The sequence below is a fragment of the Lactuca sativa genome, chromosome 7 (genome assembly GCF_002870075.4).
Source record: "Lactuca sativa cultivar Salinas chromosome 7, Lsat_Salinas_v11, whole genome shotgun sequence".
Lineage (NCBI taxonomy): Eukaryota > Viridiplantae > Streptophyta > Magnoliopsida > Asterales > Asteraceae > Lactuca > Lactuca sativa.
In genome coordinates, this window is record NC_056629.2 from 101,786,391 (window position 1) to 101,807,039 (window position 20,649).

A 20,649-nucleotide genomic window follows, 5' to 3' on the forward strand; every position below is an offset into this window, starting at 1 on the left:
CACTGCTTAAACCCCGTGTCTCATCCCGCTTCTACTCGGCGAGTTGGTCCTTCAACTTGCCGAGTCCAAGGCCAAAATGCAAAACATTTTAAAGAATTTATAAAAGAATACGTACCAAGAACCAGGTGTTACAAATCACCCCCACTTATTTTAGACTTCGTCCTCGAAGTCTGCTGCTCGATCCTAAAACAGCTCGGGGTAATGCTCCATCATCTCGTCCGCCGGCTCCCAAGTCCACTCCGACCCCTTCCGGTGCTGCCATTGCACCTTCACGAGTTCCACTCTTTTGTTCCTCAAATCCTTCGACTTCCGGTCGAGGATTGCCACCGGTCGCTCAATGTAGTTCATCCTGTCATCAACCTGAATGTCCTCCAAAGGTACCACTGCTGAGGCGTCCACCAGGCACTTTCGACGCTGAGAAACATGGAAAGTGTTGTGTATCTGACTGAGTTTGGCTGGCAAATCTAGCCTATACGCCACCTTGCCCACCCGGGATATAACCCTGAACGGTCCAGTGTACCTGGGGCCCAACTTGCCCCGCTTCCTGAATCGGATAACGCCTTTCCATGGCGAAACCTTCAGGAGAACCATATCCCTGACCTGGAACTCCAGGTCTGATCGGCGCTTATCGGCATAGCTTTTCTGCTGACTCTGAGCAGTCTGAAGCCTGCTCTGGACCTGCTGAATCTTCTCTGTCGTCTTGAGCACTACCTCAGTGCTCCTCATTACCCTCTGGCCAACCTTGCCCCAACATATCGGGTTCATGCACTTCCTCCCATATAGCATCTCGAAGGGAGGACGATCAATGCTCGCATGATAACTATTGTTATAGGAGAACTCTGCCAATGGAAGGTAGGTATCCCAACTACCTCCGAAGTCTAATACGCATGCTCGCAGCATATCCTCTAGGGTATGGATGGTCCGCTCGCTCTGACCATCTGTCTGCGGGTGAAAGGCGGTGCTAAAATGTAGGCGAGTACCCAGCTCGTCATGAAACTTCCTCCAAAACCTGGAAGTGAACCGCACATCCCTATCTGAAATCACAGAAACTGGCACACCGTGTCGCGCCACCACCTCCCGGATATAGACGTCGGCCAACTTCTCGGCCGAGATGCTCTCCTAAATGGGGATAAAATGGGCGCTCTTGTTCAATCGATCGACGATGACCCAGATCGAATCCACTCCCCACGCAGTCCTGGGAAGCTTGGTGATAAAATCCATCGTGATATCTTCCCATTTCCACAACGGAATATCCAACGGCTGTATCTTTCCGTGAGGTCTCTGATGCTCAGCCTTGACCTTCCTGCAGGTCAAGCACTACTGCACGAACCATGACGCATCCCGCTTCATGCAGGGACAGTAATAGTCCAGACAAAGATCCCTATACATCTTCTTCACCCCGGGATGAATGGAGAACCGAGATTTGTGTGCCTCCTCCATCAGAACCTGGCGCACACCCTCGTGGTATGGCACCCACACCCTACGGTGTAGTGTCAGTAATCCTCGACTGTCATAGTCGAAGGAGGAAACCTGCTCCACGATCCGCTCGCTCTTCTGATGTTCCTCCTTCATGGCCTCCTGTTGGGCCTCCTGAATCCGCTCCAACAGTAGAGTCACCACTCTCATCCTCGGGCAGATATCCCTGATCGGCGCTACCTTGCGGCTAAGCGCGTTGGCCACCACATTGGCCTTACCCGGGTGATAAAGGATCTTGCAATCGTAATCCTTTACCACATCCATCCACCGACATCGCCTCATGTTTAGATTCGGCTGATCCATGAGGTACCTCAAAATCTTATGGTCTGTGTAGATGGTACAGCGAACCCCATAGAAGTAATGACACCAAATCTGGAGGGCAAATACAACAGCCCCCAACTCCAAATCATGCGTCGGGTAGTTCGCCTCGTGAGGCTTCAGCTGCCTTGACGCGTAGGCGATGACATGCCCTCTCTACATCAATACTGCGCCCAAACCTGATATGGACGCATTGCAGTACACAACAAAATCCTCCATGCCCTCTGGCAGGGCTAAGATTGGCGCCTCGCACAATCTTTGTCTCAGTGTCTCGAACGTGGCCTGCTGCTCAGGCCCCCAACGAAAGACCACGACCTTCCTTGTTATCCTGGTCAGAGGTACGACTATCTTGGAGAAATCCCGGATGAATCTCCGATAGTAGCCGACTAATCCTAAGAAACTCCGAATCTCGGATGGAGACTTCAGAACCTCCCATCTCATCACGGCCTCCACTTTGGCCGGGTCTACTGAGATCCCGTTCTGGTTTACGAGATGCCCAAGGAACTGCACCTCGCGCAACCAAAAATCACACTTGGAGAACTTAGCATACAAGTTCTCCCTCCTCAAAGTCTCCAGAACCTCTCACAGATGCTCCTCGTGCTCCTCCTGCGTCTTGGAGTAAACCAAGATATCATCAATAAACACTATCACAGACCGGTCTAACATCGGTCTACACACGCGGTTCATGAGGTCCATGAACACGGCAGGAGTATTGGTGATCCCGAAGGTCATCACCACAAACTCGTAGTGTCCATAGCGCGTCCGAAACGCAATCTTCTGTACATCCTCCTCTCTGACCCTCATCTGATGATATCCTGAACGCAGATCAATCTTGGAGAACCAAGATTCCCCCTGTAGCTGGTCAAAGAGGTCATCAATCCTCGAGAATGGGTAACAGTTCTTCATCGTTACCTTATTCAGCTCCCAGTAATCTATACACATCCGATGTGACCCGTCCTTCTTCCTCACAAACAGAATCGGGGCTCCCTAGGGAGAGCTACTCAGTCTAATGAATCCCTTGTCTAACAGCTCCTGCAGCTGTGTAGACAACTCCTACATCTCAGGAGGAGCCAACCGATACAGTGCCTTGGCTACCGGAGCTGCACCAGAGACTAGGTCGATCCTGAACTCCACCCGCCTCTCTGGAGGTATCCTTGGCAACTCCTTGGGGAATACATCCGTAAACTCTTGCACTACAGGCACATCGCTCACTGTCCCCTTACCTGCCTCCCGGGTTTCCATGAAATAAGCGACATATCATGTGAAACCTTGCTAAAGGTAATACCTAGCTCTCGCCGCTGAACATACCGCTGGTCCTTGCTATGGCCTTTCGCCCTGAACTACCAACTCTCCCCCACTTGGGGTCCTGATTCGAACCAGCTGTTGCGCGCAATCTATCACTGCCTCATTGGGGCTCAACCAATCCATGCCTATAATCACATTGTTCCTTCTCAACGGAATAGGAACCAGGTCCACCAGATAACGCTCCTTGAATAATCTCAGCACACAGTCTCGGAATACCATCGATGCTCGCACCGATAGGTCATCTGCAATCTCTATCTCTAAAGGGAAATCCAACATGCCCGAAGACTCAGGAAACTTCTTGCTAAGCGCAAGAGAGACAAATGATCGGGTAGCCCCTGAATCAAATAGTACCTGAACTGGGATATCGTTCACATGGAACGATCCTAAACAGAGCACATACATAACATATCAAAATCACACCAGCGCATCATAAAGCATAAAGATAAGAAATCATACCCGTCACCACACCGGGTGTAGTGCGTGCTTCCTCGGTAGTCAACTGGAATGTCTGGCTCCTCACCATTGGAGCCTCTATCTTGCCCTGCCGTGCATCAGTGATCCACATGGTTGCTGGAGCTGGCGCCTTCACTGGCGCTGATGCTGCTGTCAGCTGGGGGCAGTTGGCCTTCTTGTGGCTCCTCTGGTTGCAGTGGAAACATAGCAACTCAGACGTCTGAATAACCGATGCAGGGGCAGTACAATCCCTGTTGAAATGCCCCGTCTTGCCACACTTGTAGCAGCCCGATGATCCCAATCTACACGCCCCCTCATGTGGCCGATCGCATTTCCTGCAGCGGCCCGGTCTTGACTGGCCTTTTGGACTACCGTCTGATCCCTTGGGCTTCTTCCCCGAAGCCCCAGTCATCTGACCCTCCTCTATCTTTCTTTTCCTGACATGCTCTAGATCAATCTCCCTCTCCCTTGCCCTGGAAATCATGGAATCCAGGGTAGGGCACACTGAAAAACTAACATGCTCCCGAATGTCGGCCCGTAGCATGTCGTTGTAGCGGGTCCTCCTCATATCCTTATTTCCCGCATACTGGGGCACCATCAATGCCCTCTCCTGAACGCCCTGAGGCGATCCTCCATCAGCTCGACTATCCCTTCCTTGATCGACCCGAAGATAATGGGGGTCGACTCAAGGATGCCTCTGGTGATCTCTGACGCGATGAAATCGCGTAGCCTCTCATCTACTGGCTCGGAACCTGATCCCGAACCCGATCCCTCTCCTGAACTGCCAACTACTGGCCTCTGTCGTAGTACCACCATTCTTCAAAACATAATACCAACCGTTAGTGATACCGATACATCTCGAGGGATCACATCCACTACAAGTTCCCTGGTTTTGTCTCAGCCTTCCTCAATTTAGGTACGGATCCTCTGCTTCTATCCATACCTTCCTCAAGGACTGCCCACACTACCTTCCACATCTATCCGTACCTTCCTCAAGGACTTCCTTGACTCCACCAAGTCCCCCTTACCACTGCTGATTCTCTGTTATTCTCATTCTAGGCTTTACCCTAGGGAAAATCTCTAACTCCACCCCAAACCGGTCCTCAGCTGCTGAAGGCCTCCTTATAATGCCAATTAGCCATTACCTGAATACCATCACATGTGATGAGGCTCAGATAATCCTTCGAGTAACAGACTCGTCCCTACAATGGTTAGACTCAGACAAGAGCTGCGTAATAGGGCCAAATCCATAACTCTGAGATTATTCAACCCTGATCACATGTGACGTGACGTATTCACCTAATGGCTAACTCTCATCACTCAGAGTCCCACAAAGCACAAAGCAAGCGGCATTCGGATGTAGGAAAACTACTCAAGCAAATCTGTCCGCATAATGAGAAGCTGAACTAGCATATAATGCTGAGCTCATAATACCAGGCATAACCTAAATAGGCTATCCTACTACTGTTTACTCAATACTAGCATGCAATTCTCATAAGCTGAAGCACATAAAGCAGGCACATAAGGCATCATTCCTAGATCCTTAGTCCTATTCTAGCATGCTGTTCTACTAAAATTGATAAACATAAGATAACTGGTATGGGTACTATGGGGAATACTTACTTGAGCTCGGTCGGTTGCGCACATCACACACTTGTTCCTTCTCAAAACTCTTTTATCTTAGCTTTTAAAAAGTCATTTTCCTTGTAAAAATCTTTTAATCCCTTGGTTTGAGTCCAGACACCCCCGAAGGTGTGTCCGAATCCCTCAAACCAGGGCTCTGATACCAACTTGTAACGACCCAATTTTCACGTCCAAAAATTTCATTTTTGATTAAGTGATTTGCAAAACATTTGTAACAAATATCATCCGATCATATCATTTAATAAAAACATGTCTCCTATCTGAAAACCGAATCGTAAAAACATAATAATGTCAGAGTACAAATCCCAGAATAACTCTTAGTGCGGAAAACAAAGAGTGTGTGTATGATGTGCCGCTACCACGCCAGCTCCTTCCCCTTCGCTGAAGAGGTACCTGAAACCAAAACTGAAAACTGTAAGCACGAAGCTTAGTGAGTTCCCCCATCGTACCACATACCATACAATCACATAGCATACATACTGCCGGGCAATTCTGGGGTGCCCGACCTACCCGGTACGACCATTCTGGGGTGCCGACCTACCCATACGGCCATTCTAGGGTGCCGACCTACCCATGTCAAGCCATTTTGGGGTGCTGACCTACCCATGTCGAGCCATTCTGGGGTGCTGACCTACCCGTCGGTTCTAACATCCGACCCGCGGGGACTAATCCACCCCTACTGTAGCTATCATATATATCATAACATGAACATACTATCAGACATATTTGGGGTGTCCGAACTACCCTTCGGTCCTAACAACTGAACTTGGGGACTATTCCCCTCCTACTACCACTGTCACATATAACATATCATGCCAGCATATAAACATATCATCACATACTATCAGACATATCTGGGGTGTCTAACCTACCCTTCGGTCCTAACAACCGAACTCTAATACTATCACATATAACATATCATGCCAACATATAACATATCAGGTAGTAGCAAACCTAAATGATATCATAAAGACAATCATCTAACATACAACTCCTACTGGTGGGCCGGCATTGTGGCCGTAGACCCACCGCTACTGGAAGGTAACTCACCTCGTAGTAGCTGTTGAATTGTGCGGGAGTCCTCTGACCGCTGCCGCTGCTGCTTCGGAAATCCTCCGGCTATAATTCCCACAAAACACTTAGTCATACACTGCTAACTGTTCTTAGGGTAAAATGACCATTTTACCCCTGACCAAATCAAAGTTAAAGTCAACTTCTAGTTGACCTGACTCGTCGAGTGGGCTCACCAACTCGCCGAGTCCCTATCCTTCCATTTGTCCTTATACCCATCTCTACTCGTCGAGTTAGGCGATGACTCGACGAGTTTTCCTTCTTAATGAACATCGACTGAATCCTCATCCGACTTGCCGAGTTGTATGAACAACTCATCGAGTTCATCTTCAACTGATACATAGGTCCTGTCCTTGACTTGTCGAGTTGTATGAACAACTCGTCGAGTTCATCTTCATCCTTAAGAAGATTTCCTTGGACTCGTCGAGTCTGCTCATGCACTCGCCGAGTCCCATGAACTTCCAGAACAATGACTTAGTCCAGAACATTGGGTCACTCCCGGGACCCCCCTAAAACCTTTCCACACTCAACTGGGTCCTTATGACTCTCAACTGATATGGGACAGAAACCTTGGACTCGTCGAGTCGGTCACATCCTCTCACTAAATCTTCGATTTCTGATGTACAACCCTTGATCAAAAGATAGATCTATGCTTGTACAATCGATCTAGCACGTAAAGTTACAACCTTTACGTGCTTGCATGGGACTTTGAGCTCAAAAGGTCCTAAAACAACCTCTTACAATGCATGGGGCCTTCTTTAAGTGCAAGAGCCACTCCTTTCTGCCTTGTAACCCCTCTAAGGGCCTAGATCTGAAACATCAACCCCTAACCATGCTTGCAATCATGGTTGGTGACAAAAATGGCTTAGAAAAGCCCTAAAACTCCACAAAATGGGATCTATCAAAAGAACAAACAAGGTATAGACTTTATACCTTCTGTAGACTGCAAATGATGCTCAAAATCGGATCCTTCTAGCCTCCTCTTGATCCTTCAAGATTTTCCTTCCTTCCTTGGGTCACAAAAGCACCAAAATCACTCCAAATGCCTTAGATTGCTTCAATAACGGCTAGGGTTTGCTATGGGGGTCTTCTAGGAGCAAATAGGACGAAGGAGGCCGAGTTAAGGTGTTTAAATAGGGTGCAAACCCTCGGGTTAGGGTTTTTGTCCAGACAGGGCCTACTCGCCGAGTCCGGGACCCGACTCATCGAGTCCACTGCTTAAACCCCGTGTCTCATCCCGCTTCTACTCGGCGAGTTGGTCCTTCAACTCGCCGAGTCCAAGGCCAAAATGCAAAACATTTTAAAGAATTAATAAAAAAATACGTACCAAGAACCTGGTGCTACACATGAAGCCTTTAATTCAATAAATTTGGCACATTTATGCCAAAAGAGTCCATGAAAACCCCAGATCTGAAAGAATAGGGCATTGGGACGTCCTAATGCCAACATCCATCCAACCCATGACCCAAACATAACAATTAACCCAAAAAAGAAGGATCTAAACATCTAGTCATCAAGATAAGAACTCGATACCTCAACCTCCTTGTAAAATGGATAATGATTTTGGATCCAAGACCTCTCCTCCAAGCTTAGAAACTTCAAGATCTTCTAGCTCCTTCACAATGCACAAAATGGACAGCAAACTTCCTTCCAAGGCTTAAATGGTTGACAATGGAGGCTACAACTCGTTTTAGGGTTTTGATAACAATGTAGGCTGATAAGGAGGCCGGTCAAATGAACTTAAGGCCTTTAAATAGGGTGCAACACCCTAGAAATTAGGGTTTCCTTCCCAACCACCAACTTGCCGAGTTGAGGCACCTTCACTCTTCGTGTTGGCTCATTTAGTCCTCGCGATTCTTCCATCTTCAACACGTCGAGTTGGTTCCTCCAACTCGCCGAGTTCACATTGAATTGAGTTTATTCTCAACAATTTCTCTTCTAAATTTTAGGTGTTACAGCTCCGTGCGGTGGACTAATAAACCCGAATGGTAGGGTTGAGACTCTATGTCAACAAACCCATGATGGTTGGGTTGAGGCAATGGGCCAACAAACCCTATATGCATGCACTGCAATTGTATTTCCGATATGTTAGGTATTTTGGGAACTCACTAAGCTTGGGCTTACATTTTTAGATTTCTTGTTTCAGGTGCTTCAAATGATCGAGGAAGGACAAAGGCTTGATCATACACATCCTCTACATTTTTGATTTTCGTCTGTTTTGGATACTCTGGTTTTGGGACGTTTGTATTTGATAATTATGTTTCGTGACTTGGGTTTTATGAAAACAATGGTTTTATCTAAATGAAAAATGAATTTTTTTTACCATGATTTTTGGGATTTTACATATAGATTTTGGTTTGGATCATATTCCATTTTTTGACAATTCTTAAAACTCCTTTTAGGGTATAGGTTTCTATTTATGGTTTTAATCATGATCCAGGGTTAATCATAGTGTTATTGTTTTATATGTTTCCGTTTCTTATTTATTTGTTTTATGAAATTCGAAAATACCATTATGATCCAACAAGAAGTTGATATTTAATGATGTATTCATGTTGTGCAGACCCTGATTTATTGGTGTTTAGAAACACATATGAATTGTGTTTGTTCTTAGTTTATTTGCAGATTACAAAAATATTATATATCATATTTTATATGGCTATCATGTATGTATTAGACAAAGAGGTTTGGTTTCACTACACCTTTTAAATTATATCTTTTCCTGCCAACTCAGTGCGACATTATTTTCCCATCTCTCTCCCTTCTCACCTAGACCTAATAAATACTCACTCGTCCCTCCCTTTTACTTTTTAGATATTTCCAATTAATACACAAGAAATATAATTAATTATCTCAAAATATGATAATATAATATAAAATGTTTAAACTAAAAATAATGTAGTAAAAATGAAAATATGATGATATAATACAAAAAAATAAATAAAATGACTGATTTATCTATCTATAACTTCACACCATCTTCATTCTTACAACATCGTTATTCTCGCAATATCTTCGTCTACATTCTCACAGAACCTGTCATTCACTCCATCATACTACTCTTCGTCTTCTACTCTCTTTCCTCTTCTCCGTAGGATGAAGTTGATGAACCTAACCATTGGTAAAAATGTCATTTGAGGGCATAATTTATTTCCTTCCTATTAAACTCGAGAATACATCCATCCTTTCTTCTCTTTTCTCGTTCCATATCTTTCTCCCTTCCTCCTTAATTTTTACATTTAAGAACAAAGGTTAGAAGGTGTCGTTGACACATAAGAATATTATTTGTTTTTTCTTTCTACTATTCCTTAAAAAACTATAATATAAACGGTCTTGGGCTGAATTAAACAACTAAGATATAAACGATCTTGGGCCATAAAAACTTAAACATGAACCATTTTGGGCTGAATGGGCCAGATTCTGAACTCTGAACCAATAAGCTGCATCACGATACTAGATCCGTAAATTGGTTTAATGGATTAGAAACTAGAAAGTAGAGTGCTGCGTCGATTAGATCAAGCGAATTGTAAGCTAAAGTCTCCGTGGTTTCTCCAATCAGGTAAAGACTATATGATTTTTCATCCTATTCTAATTGGAAAGAAAACCCTAAATTTATCGTTGTAGTTGTTTGCTAATTTTTAAGCTAAGTGATCTAAGATTTAGGGTATTATATCACCGATTGCTCCCGGAAGTCATTTAAACGGATAATTTCTGGTGATTTCATCGAAATTATCATTTCCTTACTTTCCAATTCTTTTATATGGTGTTATCAAAATCTTCAAATTCCTGTTTCTGTTTAGTAAAATTCCGGCTGGTTTGGTTGCTTCAGACCTTTTCTGATACTTTTGTTTCTTACTTAGTTGCAGTTTGAAGTCATTGAAATGGAGAACAGAAGGTACAACGGCAGACAAGACATACGTAGAAGACAACAGAAAGCAGATGAGGTCATATGCTTGTGCAAGTTTTTGTTGTGTTATTTGACTGAAGTTTAATCATGGTTAAGTTGATTTATGCTATCTATTTGTATACAAGTGACGCTGTAGAATCATTAGTGTGTTGATTTGGTTCATGTTTTGTAAACTCTACAGGAAGATGAGGCATCTGTTCTTGAGGAATTTGCAGAGGAATTTCGCCTACCAATTCATCACAGACCAACAGAAAACGTAGATCTTGATAATGTTGAACAAGCTTCATTAGACACACAATTAACATCCTCTAATGTTGGTTTCCGGCTTCTTCAAAAGATGGGGTGGAAAGGGAAAGGTCTTGGGAAGGATGAACAAGGTATGCAGATAACATTATTGAATAATTGAATTCATAATACAGACAAAGTTAATTGACATATTTCATTTAAACGTAAGAAAATATAATCAGAACAGTGCATTTGTTCCATCTTTACTTCATGTTATGCCTAGTGTGTTGATTTTTAATCTATTTTTTTTAATGCCTCAGTCTCACCAACTTAAATTTACCTTTTCTGCATCTTAACAAACAAACAAGCCCTAATTCTTTCCATGATGATTCCGTAGGAATCACCGAACCCATCAAATCCGGAATCAGAGATTCAAAACTCGGAGTCGGAAAACAAGAACAAGACGATTTCTTCACCTCAGAAGAAAACATCCAACGAAAGAAACTCGACATTGAAGTTGAAGAAACCGAGGAAACTGCAAAGAAACGAGAGGTATCCCTTTTCACTCTTAAAAAAGAAAAACATATATAAATACATTAAGAAAAAATCTTATCTTATATATAATATAGAATATATAATATAATATATATAGCAGAAGACAGCGTATGTCTGTTTTTTATTAGTATCTCTATCTGGTGGCTTCTTCTGCCCCCTCTCCTGCACATTATGAAAATCCAGGTTATGGCAGATCGAGAGCACAAAATTCAAACCGAAGTCAATGAAATCCGCAAGACTTTCTATTGTGAGCTTTGCAATAAGCAGTACAAGTTAGCAGTTGAATTTGAAGGTCATCTTAGCTCATATGATCACAATCATCGAAAGGTATATAAGTAAATTACAATTGGGATTTTTTTTTTTTTTTGAGGTGGAGGGTATTTACGTCTTTTGCGGTTTACAGCGGTTTAAAGAAATGAGAGAAATGCACGGAAGCAGCAGCCGTGATGACAGGCAAAAGCGTGAACAGTTGCGCCAGGAAAAAGAGATGGCTAAGTTTGCTCAAATGTAAGCTTTTTATGATAAGGACAAGAAGGGTATTTATGTCTTTTGCACAGAGGCTAAACCAAGTTTCTTCTTCCCTACTTTTTTGTGGGTAGGACAAAAAATTGGACTGTTATCCCATTGATAACTCTCTCAGTCTCAGTCCAATGCATGTCAAACACAGTCTGTTATGTTATGTTATGTCAGATCACAGATGATTAAATATATTTTACTTTTTTTGATTTAGGGCTGATGCGCATAAGCAACAACAACAACAGCAAGAGGAGTCTGGAAAAAGTAATTTAGCAGTGAAGAATGCTGCTACAGTTCTTGCTGATCAGGATCAGAGGAAGGTTTTGAAGTTTGGATTTTCATCAAAACTTGGTGCATCAAAGGTATTAACAATTTTTTTTTGAAAAGAATTTTCATGTCTAAGTTTCTCATAGTAGTTTGTTTTTTATTTATGAAAAACATACTTATTGGCTATATTGTGAAAAGGAGTAAAGTATGTTGGTGTTTAATGTAGAGTTCAGGCATGAGTGCAGCAAAGAAGCCGAAAACACCTATTGCATCAGTTTTTGGAAATGATAGCGATGAAGAGTAGTAATATTCATATTTACCCTCTTGTATACTATTTACTTGACTTCATGTGGTTGTATTGTATACTTAAAAATATATTTTTATTTCTCTTGTATACTCCTTGGCTTGGTGTGGTTAACCATTTAACTTGGACAACTATCTATACATTACATGGTTGTTTCTTTTTTACTTAATATGGACAGCATGACCTAATAATGGCTTTAATGTATCAAGACACAAACCCTTTACCTATTTGGACAACTGATGAATGTTGTGAAATTTGTTTTTAAAATGCAAAAGCAAAATGGTCTTAGGTAGTCTCATTATGATTCAGAGGGTGGTTTATTCTGGTAAAGAAACAACTAACTCTCATTTACTCTTGGTTATATGTCTATGCGTTGACAAGTGACAACCAGCTTATACATAACTAACTTTTGATTGATCGATTAATTAATGTTATGAAATATTGAAGTCGACTTGAGTTTGTTACTTAATTAGGTTGCTAACTGAGGTTCAAGGTCCTATAAGGCATAAGGTATTGTTTTGGTCGATCAATCTAAGCCATGTTCTAACAAACGATTTAAGATGAATTGATATTTTTAAAACATGCTTAACGTCCCTAGTGTTGAAGCTAATTACTCTATCTTCATTGGTTTAATACAAAATTTCTTTCATTTTTCTTAGGATTAATTTTGTAATCACTCGTCAACATCAATGTTTGTTTTGCATAATTATTTTATAACCATTAGTTTAAAAAAATAACCAAAAAAACAAGTTTTTTCAAAAATAACCATGTAATAATCCGTAGAGGGCTTTCTGCAAATCACATATTAGGGTATTTTGGTAAAATTCAATGAATCTGCATTACTATCGTATCAACGAGTCTGCAGCACTCTCTTTGTGGACTTGATTACATTCTGCAAACTCCATTAGTAAGTTTCTACGGAGAAAACATACTTTTTTTTTTTTTTTTTATCTTTAATTTGTTATGATTCAAAAAAATTTATATGATCTAAAATATTAAGATTAAAAGTTATATGATTCAAAATGTTATTATCAAAATATTATGGGAAAAATGTCAGTGTAGCACAATCAATTATTGTCATTTATCCGATTTGGTCACTAAAGTATTTTTTTTGCACAATAGGTCATTAAACTTACAATTTACCTATCTATCAAGTCACTTTCGTTAGTTTTTAACAAATCATCCGTTAACCGGTTATTCTAAATTACACGAATGGTCTTATGACTTATTATTACTATTTTTTTTGCACAATAAGTTAGTTCGTCTCTACTCTCCACCGTTTGCCACTAATGTCGCCACCTCATCTTTTACGCCAGTGGCACAATAACTCTCTACTGGATTTGTCATTGAATCACTTGACCAGTTCAATTCCTAACTTATTTGGGTGATATTAAGTCTCTTTTTGACTTGTATTTATCAAACAATTCTTTTTCTGGATAGATTCCTGAATCTCTTACACACTTACAAAGTTTTATTTCACAAGGTATCTCATAAGAAGAATCCTAACCAGATTTCCCATTCTTCAAAAGAAGAAACATGCGTGTTAGACGATCAACGGTGCAATACAATCCGATCATGAGCTTTCCACCAACATCAATCTCTTCTCTAGTGAAATCCTGCCAAAATTTGGCAACTTGGAAAAACTACACATTTTGGATTTGAATCTCAACAATTTATCACGACGTAGGATTCCTAGTTCTTTATCAGGAATGAAAAGGTGGAGACGCTTGATTTGCCATACAATAATCTCACCGGAATAATCCCTCCATCTTTGGTGAATCTAAGTTTTTTTTATCCAAATTCAGTGTTGCTCACAATAATCATCTGAGGGGTTTACTCCCTAATGGATGTCAATTTTTAACATTTACAAGCTTAAGCTTCGAGGGAAATCTTGGTTTATGTGGTGATGGACGTACATTTTACCCTTGTGAAACCAGAACAATTCCTGTAACATCGATTAAAAATCAAAGAAAAATATAGGAAAAATTGTTGGTATGGCTATGGAATGGAAAAAAAGGAGAGTGAAGTGATTGATTGGTTTATTTTAATAAAGATCAAGATAAGATGTTATGGGCTCTTGAGGTTACATGTGTTTGTTTAAATGAATCACCAAAGTTAAGGTCTTCAATTCAAAATATCATACATTTTATTTTCATTGTTGTTACTTTGTTAGTTTGTTATCGGTGTCGATTTCTATTTTTGGGTTGTGGGATTTGATCTCTAGTGCGGCGGGTCAATTGGAAGGGGCAATTTTTCTGTCAAATGTGATTCCAAAGGTGACGGAGAGGAGAGACGGACGGAGCTGACTTATTGCACAAAAAAAAGTCATAGGGACCATTCGTGTAATTTAGAATAACAGGCTAATGGAGGATTTGTTAAAAACTAACGAATATGACTTAATCCACAGATAAATTATGAGTTTAATGACCTATTGTGCAAAAAAATTACTTTAATGACCAAATCAGATAAATGACAATATTTGATTGTGCTATAATCACATTTTCCCTGTCCTTAACAATATTTTCGAACCACCAAATCTTCTCTTCACATTATAAGAACTTATTAGTGATGCCAAAAAGCACTAAGCAGAGAAACATCTTAAATAAGCAATCTCAAACACACCCTCAATGTATTAAACCACCGACCCTTCTCTTCACATTAAAACTGATTTATATTGTTAATTATCGACAAAAACTGTTAAAATTGTTTGTTGAAACGTAGAGAGCATTTAATCTCATTCAAGCCTATTTTTTGGAACTAAAAAAATCAACTTTATGTTTACAACTCTTTATCCAAACACACGTCATTACCCATTAACCACTTTAACCATATACACAATAATACAAGTTACTGAGAAAAAAGGAAACCCGAACTCCAAATCTCCACCAAAATCCCCCACAGCCTTGAAGAATAAACCAACCATATGAAAGCAAAGAAAACATCAAGTTGAAAATTGCAAGATTGCATTAATTTAATTGAAGGTAAGTAAAAAGGTAAAACATCGAAAAGCTCTAAACACGATAGATAACATAAATGTTCCCGAGTTCTAATCTATAACAATAAATATAAGAAGAAAGATAAGATACAATTGATTGATTCAAAGCTCAAACCCGGTTGTATGCAACCGACTTGCTAAACAGGCGACGTATGTAAACCACTTGGAGTCCACTTGCAAGTGCCAACAAAATGTATTCTCCAATTGTGTAAAAGATCACCCTTTTATGCGTGCTCTCATTTGCTACACAACAACCAGTTATACATCATACATCACATGACATGACATGACAGAACAAATTATACTGTGTTTGGCATATAATAAATATGATTAAATAGAATGAGAGCTTTACTATGGCGATGTCGAGCATCACGAGCTTTCAAGTATTTTTGTTCAGCTGTAACAGATTCCAATGCCTCCCTCAATTCAGCAATTTTCACATTCACAGGGTCCAAATGCTCTACAAAACATACAAAAACAATATAAAAACTTGAGCTTTAAAAGATAATGGTTGCAAGAAATAAGAGGGAGTTCAACAAACCATCTTTTGCTAGGTCATGCTCATTGGGAATATGACCAACATGTATGTAGAAAGAGACAGTTTCTGGAGTTGAGTAAGGATTATGGAAACAGAATTGATACATTCCACTTCTTGGAGCTTTGAACTCAAATTTTTCTCCAGATGTTCCTTTCATGGTTTGTACTACATTTCCTCCGGGAGATGACACCTGAAACAAACCCAAATGAATTAATTTCAGCTCTTCTTCTTCCCTACAATTTTATATTTATATTGCTGTTGAAACACGCTTGATGATGACCTAAATAGTTTTCATGGAAGCCAATCGACAAGGGAGAGTGTCATGGAAGGGATGTTAAAGATCAATATAATCCAAAAAGTCTGTTAGCCAATTGTTTTTAGTGTAACTTCAAAAATCAAAAGGCCTAACATGTATTGAAATTGAGAACAAATTATATGAGATCCATACAACAAAAAGAAAAGAAAAGAAAGAAACTTGTCAACTGGATTGCGTAATCACAAATCACATAAACAAAGGAGATAAAATGAATAAGTGTTCGATGAAATTCGATTGAATTCAGAAGTTCTAGCCGAAATAACCCATGGAATTTCATTCCAATTAAAATTCACGTACCGGAGCAGATCAATGAAACATCAAAGGTCGATAAAACAAAACCCCTAAAATTTAACTCCAATCTATAATTTTCGAATAGAACAGCAAAATCCTTTATCGAAATTTCTGATTTAGGTCAACTAGGATCCAATTTTGAGAAATCCAATAGAAGGGGAAAAAACATGGTGATCTGAAGTATAAAGATCCAGATACTCACGATAAAGTCGATGCCGGGGTGATCGGAGCTCCAGAATATATCATGATCGACAACAACAAAGTTGCCTGAAACGGTATCGCCTTCGTAAAGTACATACTCGTATACACATTCGACGTCGTTCACGGTGACTGAAAGAGCCGATACATCGCCGACGAAAGCAGAAAAGAGAAGAAGCCCCAAAATCGCATATACTTTCATTGTTCTCTCTCCTCTCTCCATCTACCGATTTCCTTCCGATTGACAAAACGATTTGCACCCAGACGCTTTTTCAGGGCTTCTTCCGGGTTGGAACAACCCATCCAATTTACTAATTTACCCCTCTATAAGCAACGGGTTGGATTAAACTTGATTGGTCATCTCTACGTAATCAATTTCACTTGTGTTTTTATTGGATGATTTATTCCGAAAATAGGTGTGAGACTCATGTATTATATGAGTTTATTAAAAAAAGTTTTGGTAACGACAAAGACCATGTTCATAAAAAAAAATAAGTACGTTATAAAAGTTATTTTTAGGGTTTAGGTCATTTTTGGTTACTTAACTTTTGGGTTTTTCCTCATTTGGTCACTTAACTATTTTTAAGTTTTAAAAGGTCATCAAACTTTTGATTTTATACTCATTTAGTCACTTAACTTTTGATTTGGTCACATTTAATCACCCAACTTTTAGATTTATGTTCATTTAGTCACCTAACTTTTAAAATTGTGCTCATTTAGTCATTAAACTTTTAAAAAAATTTAAAAGTTGAGTGACTAAATGAACACAGTTTTAAAAGTTTGGTGACTAAATGTGACCAAAAGAAAAGTTAAGTGACTAAATGAGCACAAAGCCAAAAGTTTGATGACCTTTTAAAACTTAAAAAGAGTTAAGTGACCAAATGAGCATAAAACCAAAAGTTAAGTGACCAAAAATGACCTAAACCCTTATTTTTATTTCACAAATAATTACATAAACCACCTTTAGCTTTGAAAAAAATTACAAAAACCAAATGAATGCAACAACACCCTCAATAGGGTATTAGTAGATAGACTACTAGTGTACATTAAATCATCTAGAATGATTATTGGTTGTCATCACACTTCATTCATATTCAACATATACCCCACATGATATGAAATGACTCTAAATATATAAGTACCATGACAACAATACACACAATATAGTATGAAAACTAAAATAAATGCACCACATACTAAATGAATTATTTATGCTTTTGATCTACAAAAAAATGTAAAATCTTTGGTTTTGAGGCGATCACGACAGGAGGAAGTAGACCTCATGACGTGATCATCAAGGCAGAAAAGTGCATCATTTCTTGTGGGCCACGACGTGACGAGTAGGTTGTCACGACGTGGCGGTCGTTTGATGGTTAACCCTAATTTTTCCGCGATTTACACCCTATTTAACGGAAGTGAGGGATTAGGGTTTGCACACTCTTAGCCTCCATCACCTCCATTCTTGCCCTAATCAAATATACCCTCCATTGTTTTATTTTGAGAGCTCTTTTAGTGGTTTTTAGCTCCTTTTTGAAGAAGAAGGCTCCTTTGGTGCATTGTTTCAGCAAGAAAGTCTCCTCCTCATCACCTTGTGTTGTTTTCTGGACCTTTGTACTTCCTCAAGTTCTTTTCTTTCTCATTTAAGCATGCTAGATCTATGTTTTACCCAATTTTCTCCATGCTTGGGTTGAGTTAAATGCATGGAATCCATAAAGTTAGCAACTTTATGGATCATTAAGGTCCTTTGACGAACATAAGTCTCAGATATAAAGTTTGATGGTGGATTGGACTCCATGCATGAGATTTTGGTGCTTTTCTTCCCATTTTTACATAAGTTGAGCTTTAGACTTGCATTGAACATACATGACTGAACAACATTGATATTTGTGATGTATTAGGATTTAAGAAGGCTTCTGGAAAGTTAGAATGAGTGGCTTAACAAATTAAGAGTTGAATCTGTTAAGTTGTGGGAACCTAGTTCCCATGACGTGACACTTAGGTCCCCACAATATGGCGACTGAGGTATGACCCGATTGTTTTGTCATGGAGTGCCCACGATGTGACCTATAAGTGGTCACGACGCGGAGACATGTTGAGGTGGACTTTGACTGTTGACTTTTGACCATAGTTGACTTTTGGTCAGCTTAAGGGTTTTAGGGTATAGACTGAGGGAATACTTCCTTATTGTTGAGTAGGTGTTTCGTAGTACCGGTCTGCATTGTGTTAGAGCTGTTGTACTTAGTCGATATCTGTGAGGTGAGTCTGCTCACTATACTATAGGACATTGGGTGTCGTTTTGTGCTTGTTGTCTTTGTGAATTTTGTTGTATGCTTGTATGTTATGTGTATGTAGGTTGATATGGACCCGATGGAGTTGATACAAACTCGGAGTCAATATGGACTTGGGGTTGATATAGACCTGGGGTTGATATGGACTCGATAGAGTTAATACGGACTCAAGGTTGATATGGACACAAGGTTGTTACAGACCCGTTACAGTTATGTTTTGTGGTATACATGTTGTATGTGTTATTTTAGGAAAACTCACTAAGTTTCATGTTTACAGTTGTGGTTTAAATGTGTTTCAGGTTCTTAAGATGATCGCAAGAAGGCGAAGCCTTTAGTGTACACTCACCTCAATAGTTTCATGATTTCCGCATAATTTGATACTCTGATTTTGGGATGATTATATGTTGATACTTCTGATTTTATGATTTGGCTCTTAGAAACCTATGTTTTTGTTGGTTGATTGATTCGGAAACTAGGTTATCACGGATTAGAAATTATTATTTTTTAATTAAATTGTAACTTATTTATTTAAAATAAATAATTGATAATAACATTTTTACTAATTAAAGTGTATATGTTTTGCAGTAATATGATAATGACATAACTATTGGTTGAAATTATGAACCGGTAGTGGTTTGAATATACAATTGACATTTTGTATTTGTAGATATGCAAAAAAAATTATGATTTTATGAAATGAAATAAAAATTTAACGAAAAAAATACCGAATTTATATAAATAATAAAATTGTACAAAGTTTTTTACAAATTTCTAAAAACTTCTTAATACACAACATTAGATGTTTTATTTGTTAGTCTACCATTCTTATCTAAAATCAACACTTTTAATCATTGTCTACTTTGAACTCTGAATAAAACAGCATACAATTGACCATGTGTAATAACACGATCCTTGATAAACAAGCCAACCTTCGATAAAGACTGTCGTTAGCTCTTATTAATTGTCATTACAAAACACACAACCAATGGAAATTGTTTTCCTTGGAATTTGAACGGGATGTTGTCTTCAGAGGGAGTTAAAGACGTTCTTGGAATAAAATTCTGGTTTCCAATATTATTTCCAGATAAGATAACTGCCCCAATAACACGTTTGCCCAAAGATTTAACCTATAGTCTAGTCCCATTACATAAGCCAATGTGATCAATGTTTCTCAATAACATAACCAGAAAACCGAATGAGCTTATGGTTTGGCAGACTTGAGACTTTAAGACCATTTAAAACATCAGGTGAGTATAAATTTACATTAAAATCACCATGAACAAACTCGGATCGGCATAGGCTATCTGAACTTAAGGATTTTTTTTGTTCTCCTAGAAACAATGACATCAAACGATCATTTATTTCTTGGACAACTTCATTATTGGGAGCAAGTATTGCTCTTTCTTGAAAATAATCAACAATGTTGAAGTTTTCCAGTATAGAAGGATATACAAAATTGATTAATGAACCTATAGGATCATGTGGATTAGTAATAGCAATATCTTATGGAATATCAACAATCGCTTCACCGTCATTCGGACCACCAAGATCACCTTCTCCTATGTCCAAAAGCCAAGTTGCAAAATCCCTTATTTTTTTTCAATAGCAGATGGATCACTTCTAACAGTTAACCTCATGGTTTTTGTTAATTTATGAATTTTGCATTGTTTCCACAAATAAGAAGAACTTAAAGAAGCATTAATAATATTTTGTCTACTATCAGCTGGAACAACAGGTAGAATTTGTCTAAAATCACCTCCAAAAACAATCACTTTCCTTCCAAATGGAATATTTGAATTTGTAGGATTGACACACTTCAATATATCCTTTAGAGTTCGATCTAAAGCTTCGAATACATGTCTGTGTACCATGGGTGCTTCATCCTAAATGATCAATGATGTTTTTCTTACTAAACTGGCAAGATCACTTTTTGGATTTATTCTACAAAAAGAATCCCTAGTAAGATTTATGGGAATTATAAA

At 39.4% G+C, this 20,649-nt stretch overlaps 2 protein-coding genes across 9 annotated transcripts; one reads left to right on the plus strand and one right to left on the minus strand.

Annotated features, from left to right (window-relative positions):
- Positions 1 to 9,689: 9,689 nt before the first annotated feature.
- Positions 9,690 to 12,172, plus strand: LOC111889089 (uncharacterized). 8 transcript variants are annotated; one of them, XM_023885226.3, is made up of 8 exons: positions 9,690 to 9,826; positions 10,128 to 10,211; positions 10,356 to 10,551; positions 10,797 to 10,951; positions 11,138 to 11,281; positions 11,358 to 11,461; positions 11,685 to 11,832; positions 11,964 to 12,172. In XM_023885226.3, exons 2-8 carry the CDS (start codon positions 10,149 to 10,151, stop codon positions 12,039 to 12,041), a joined length of 888 nt encoding a protein of 295 aa, XP_023740994.1. In that variant the 5' UTR covers positions 9,690 to 9,826; positions 10,128 to 10,148; the 3' UTR covers positions 12,042 to 12,172. The 8 variants fall into 8 exon arrangements, with proteins under 8 accessions (XP_023740994.1, XP_023740998.1, XP_023740997.1 ...); XM_023885230.2 differs by having other exon boundaries at positions 9,753 to 9,826; positions 10,128 to 10,264; XM_023885229.3 differs by having other exon boundaries at positions 9,754 to 9,826; positions 10,134 to 10,211.
- A 2,815-nt stretch (positions 12,173 to 14,987) lies between these two features.
- Positions 14,988 to 16,655, minus strand: LOC111889091 (transmembrane emp24 domain-containing protein p24beta3). The gene is made up of 4 exons (XM_023885236.3): positions 16,384 to 16,655; positions 15,578 to 15,764; positions 15,389 to 15,496; positions 14,988 to 15,279 (listed from the first exon to the last, which is right to left on the minus strand). Exons 1-4 carry the CDS (start codon positions 16,600 to 16,602, stop codon positions 15,146 to 15,148), a joined length of 648 nt encoding a protein of 215 aa, XP_023741004.1. The 5' UTR covers positions 16,603 to 16,655; the 3' UTR covers positions 14,988 to 15,145.
- Positions 16,656 to 20,649: the final 3,994 nt, after the last annotated feature.

What these genes read in the sequence shown, in the direction of transcription:
- LOC111889089 (XM_023885226.3), top strand. Translation starts at nt 10,149, where the DNA reads ATGGAGAACAGAAGGTACAACGGCAGACAAGACATACGTAGAAGACAA. An exon ending in GACAACAGAAAGCAGATGAG is followed by an intron (nt 10,212 to 10,355) that starts GTCATATGCTTG and finishes TAAACTCTACAG; the next exon opens with GAAGATGAGGCATCTGTTCT. An exon ending in TCTTGGGAAGGATGAACAAG is followed by an intron (nt 10,552 to 10,796) that starts GTATGCAGATAA and finishes ATGATTCCGTAG; the next exon opens with GAATCACCGAACCCATCAAA.
- LOC111889091 (XM_023885236.3), bottom strand. Translation starts at nt 16,602, where the DNA reads ATGGAGAGAGGAGAGAGAACAATGAAAGTATATGCGATTTTGGGGCTT. An exon ending in ACCCCGGCATCGACTTTATC is followed by an intron (nt 15,765 to 16,383) that starts GTGAGTATCTGG and finishes GGTTTGTTTCAG; the next exon opens with GTGTCATCTCCCGGAGGAAA. An exon ending in TGATGCTCGACATCGCCATA is followed by an intron (nt 15,280 to 15,388) that starts GTAAAGCTCTCA and finishes GTTGTTGTGTAG; the next exon opens with CAAATGAGAGCACGCATAAA.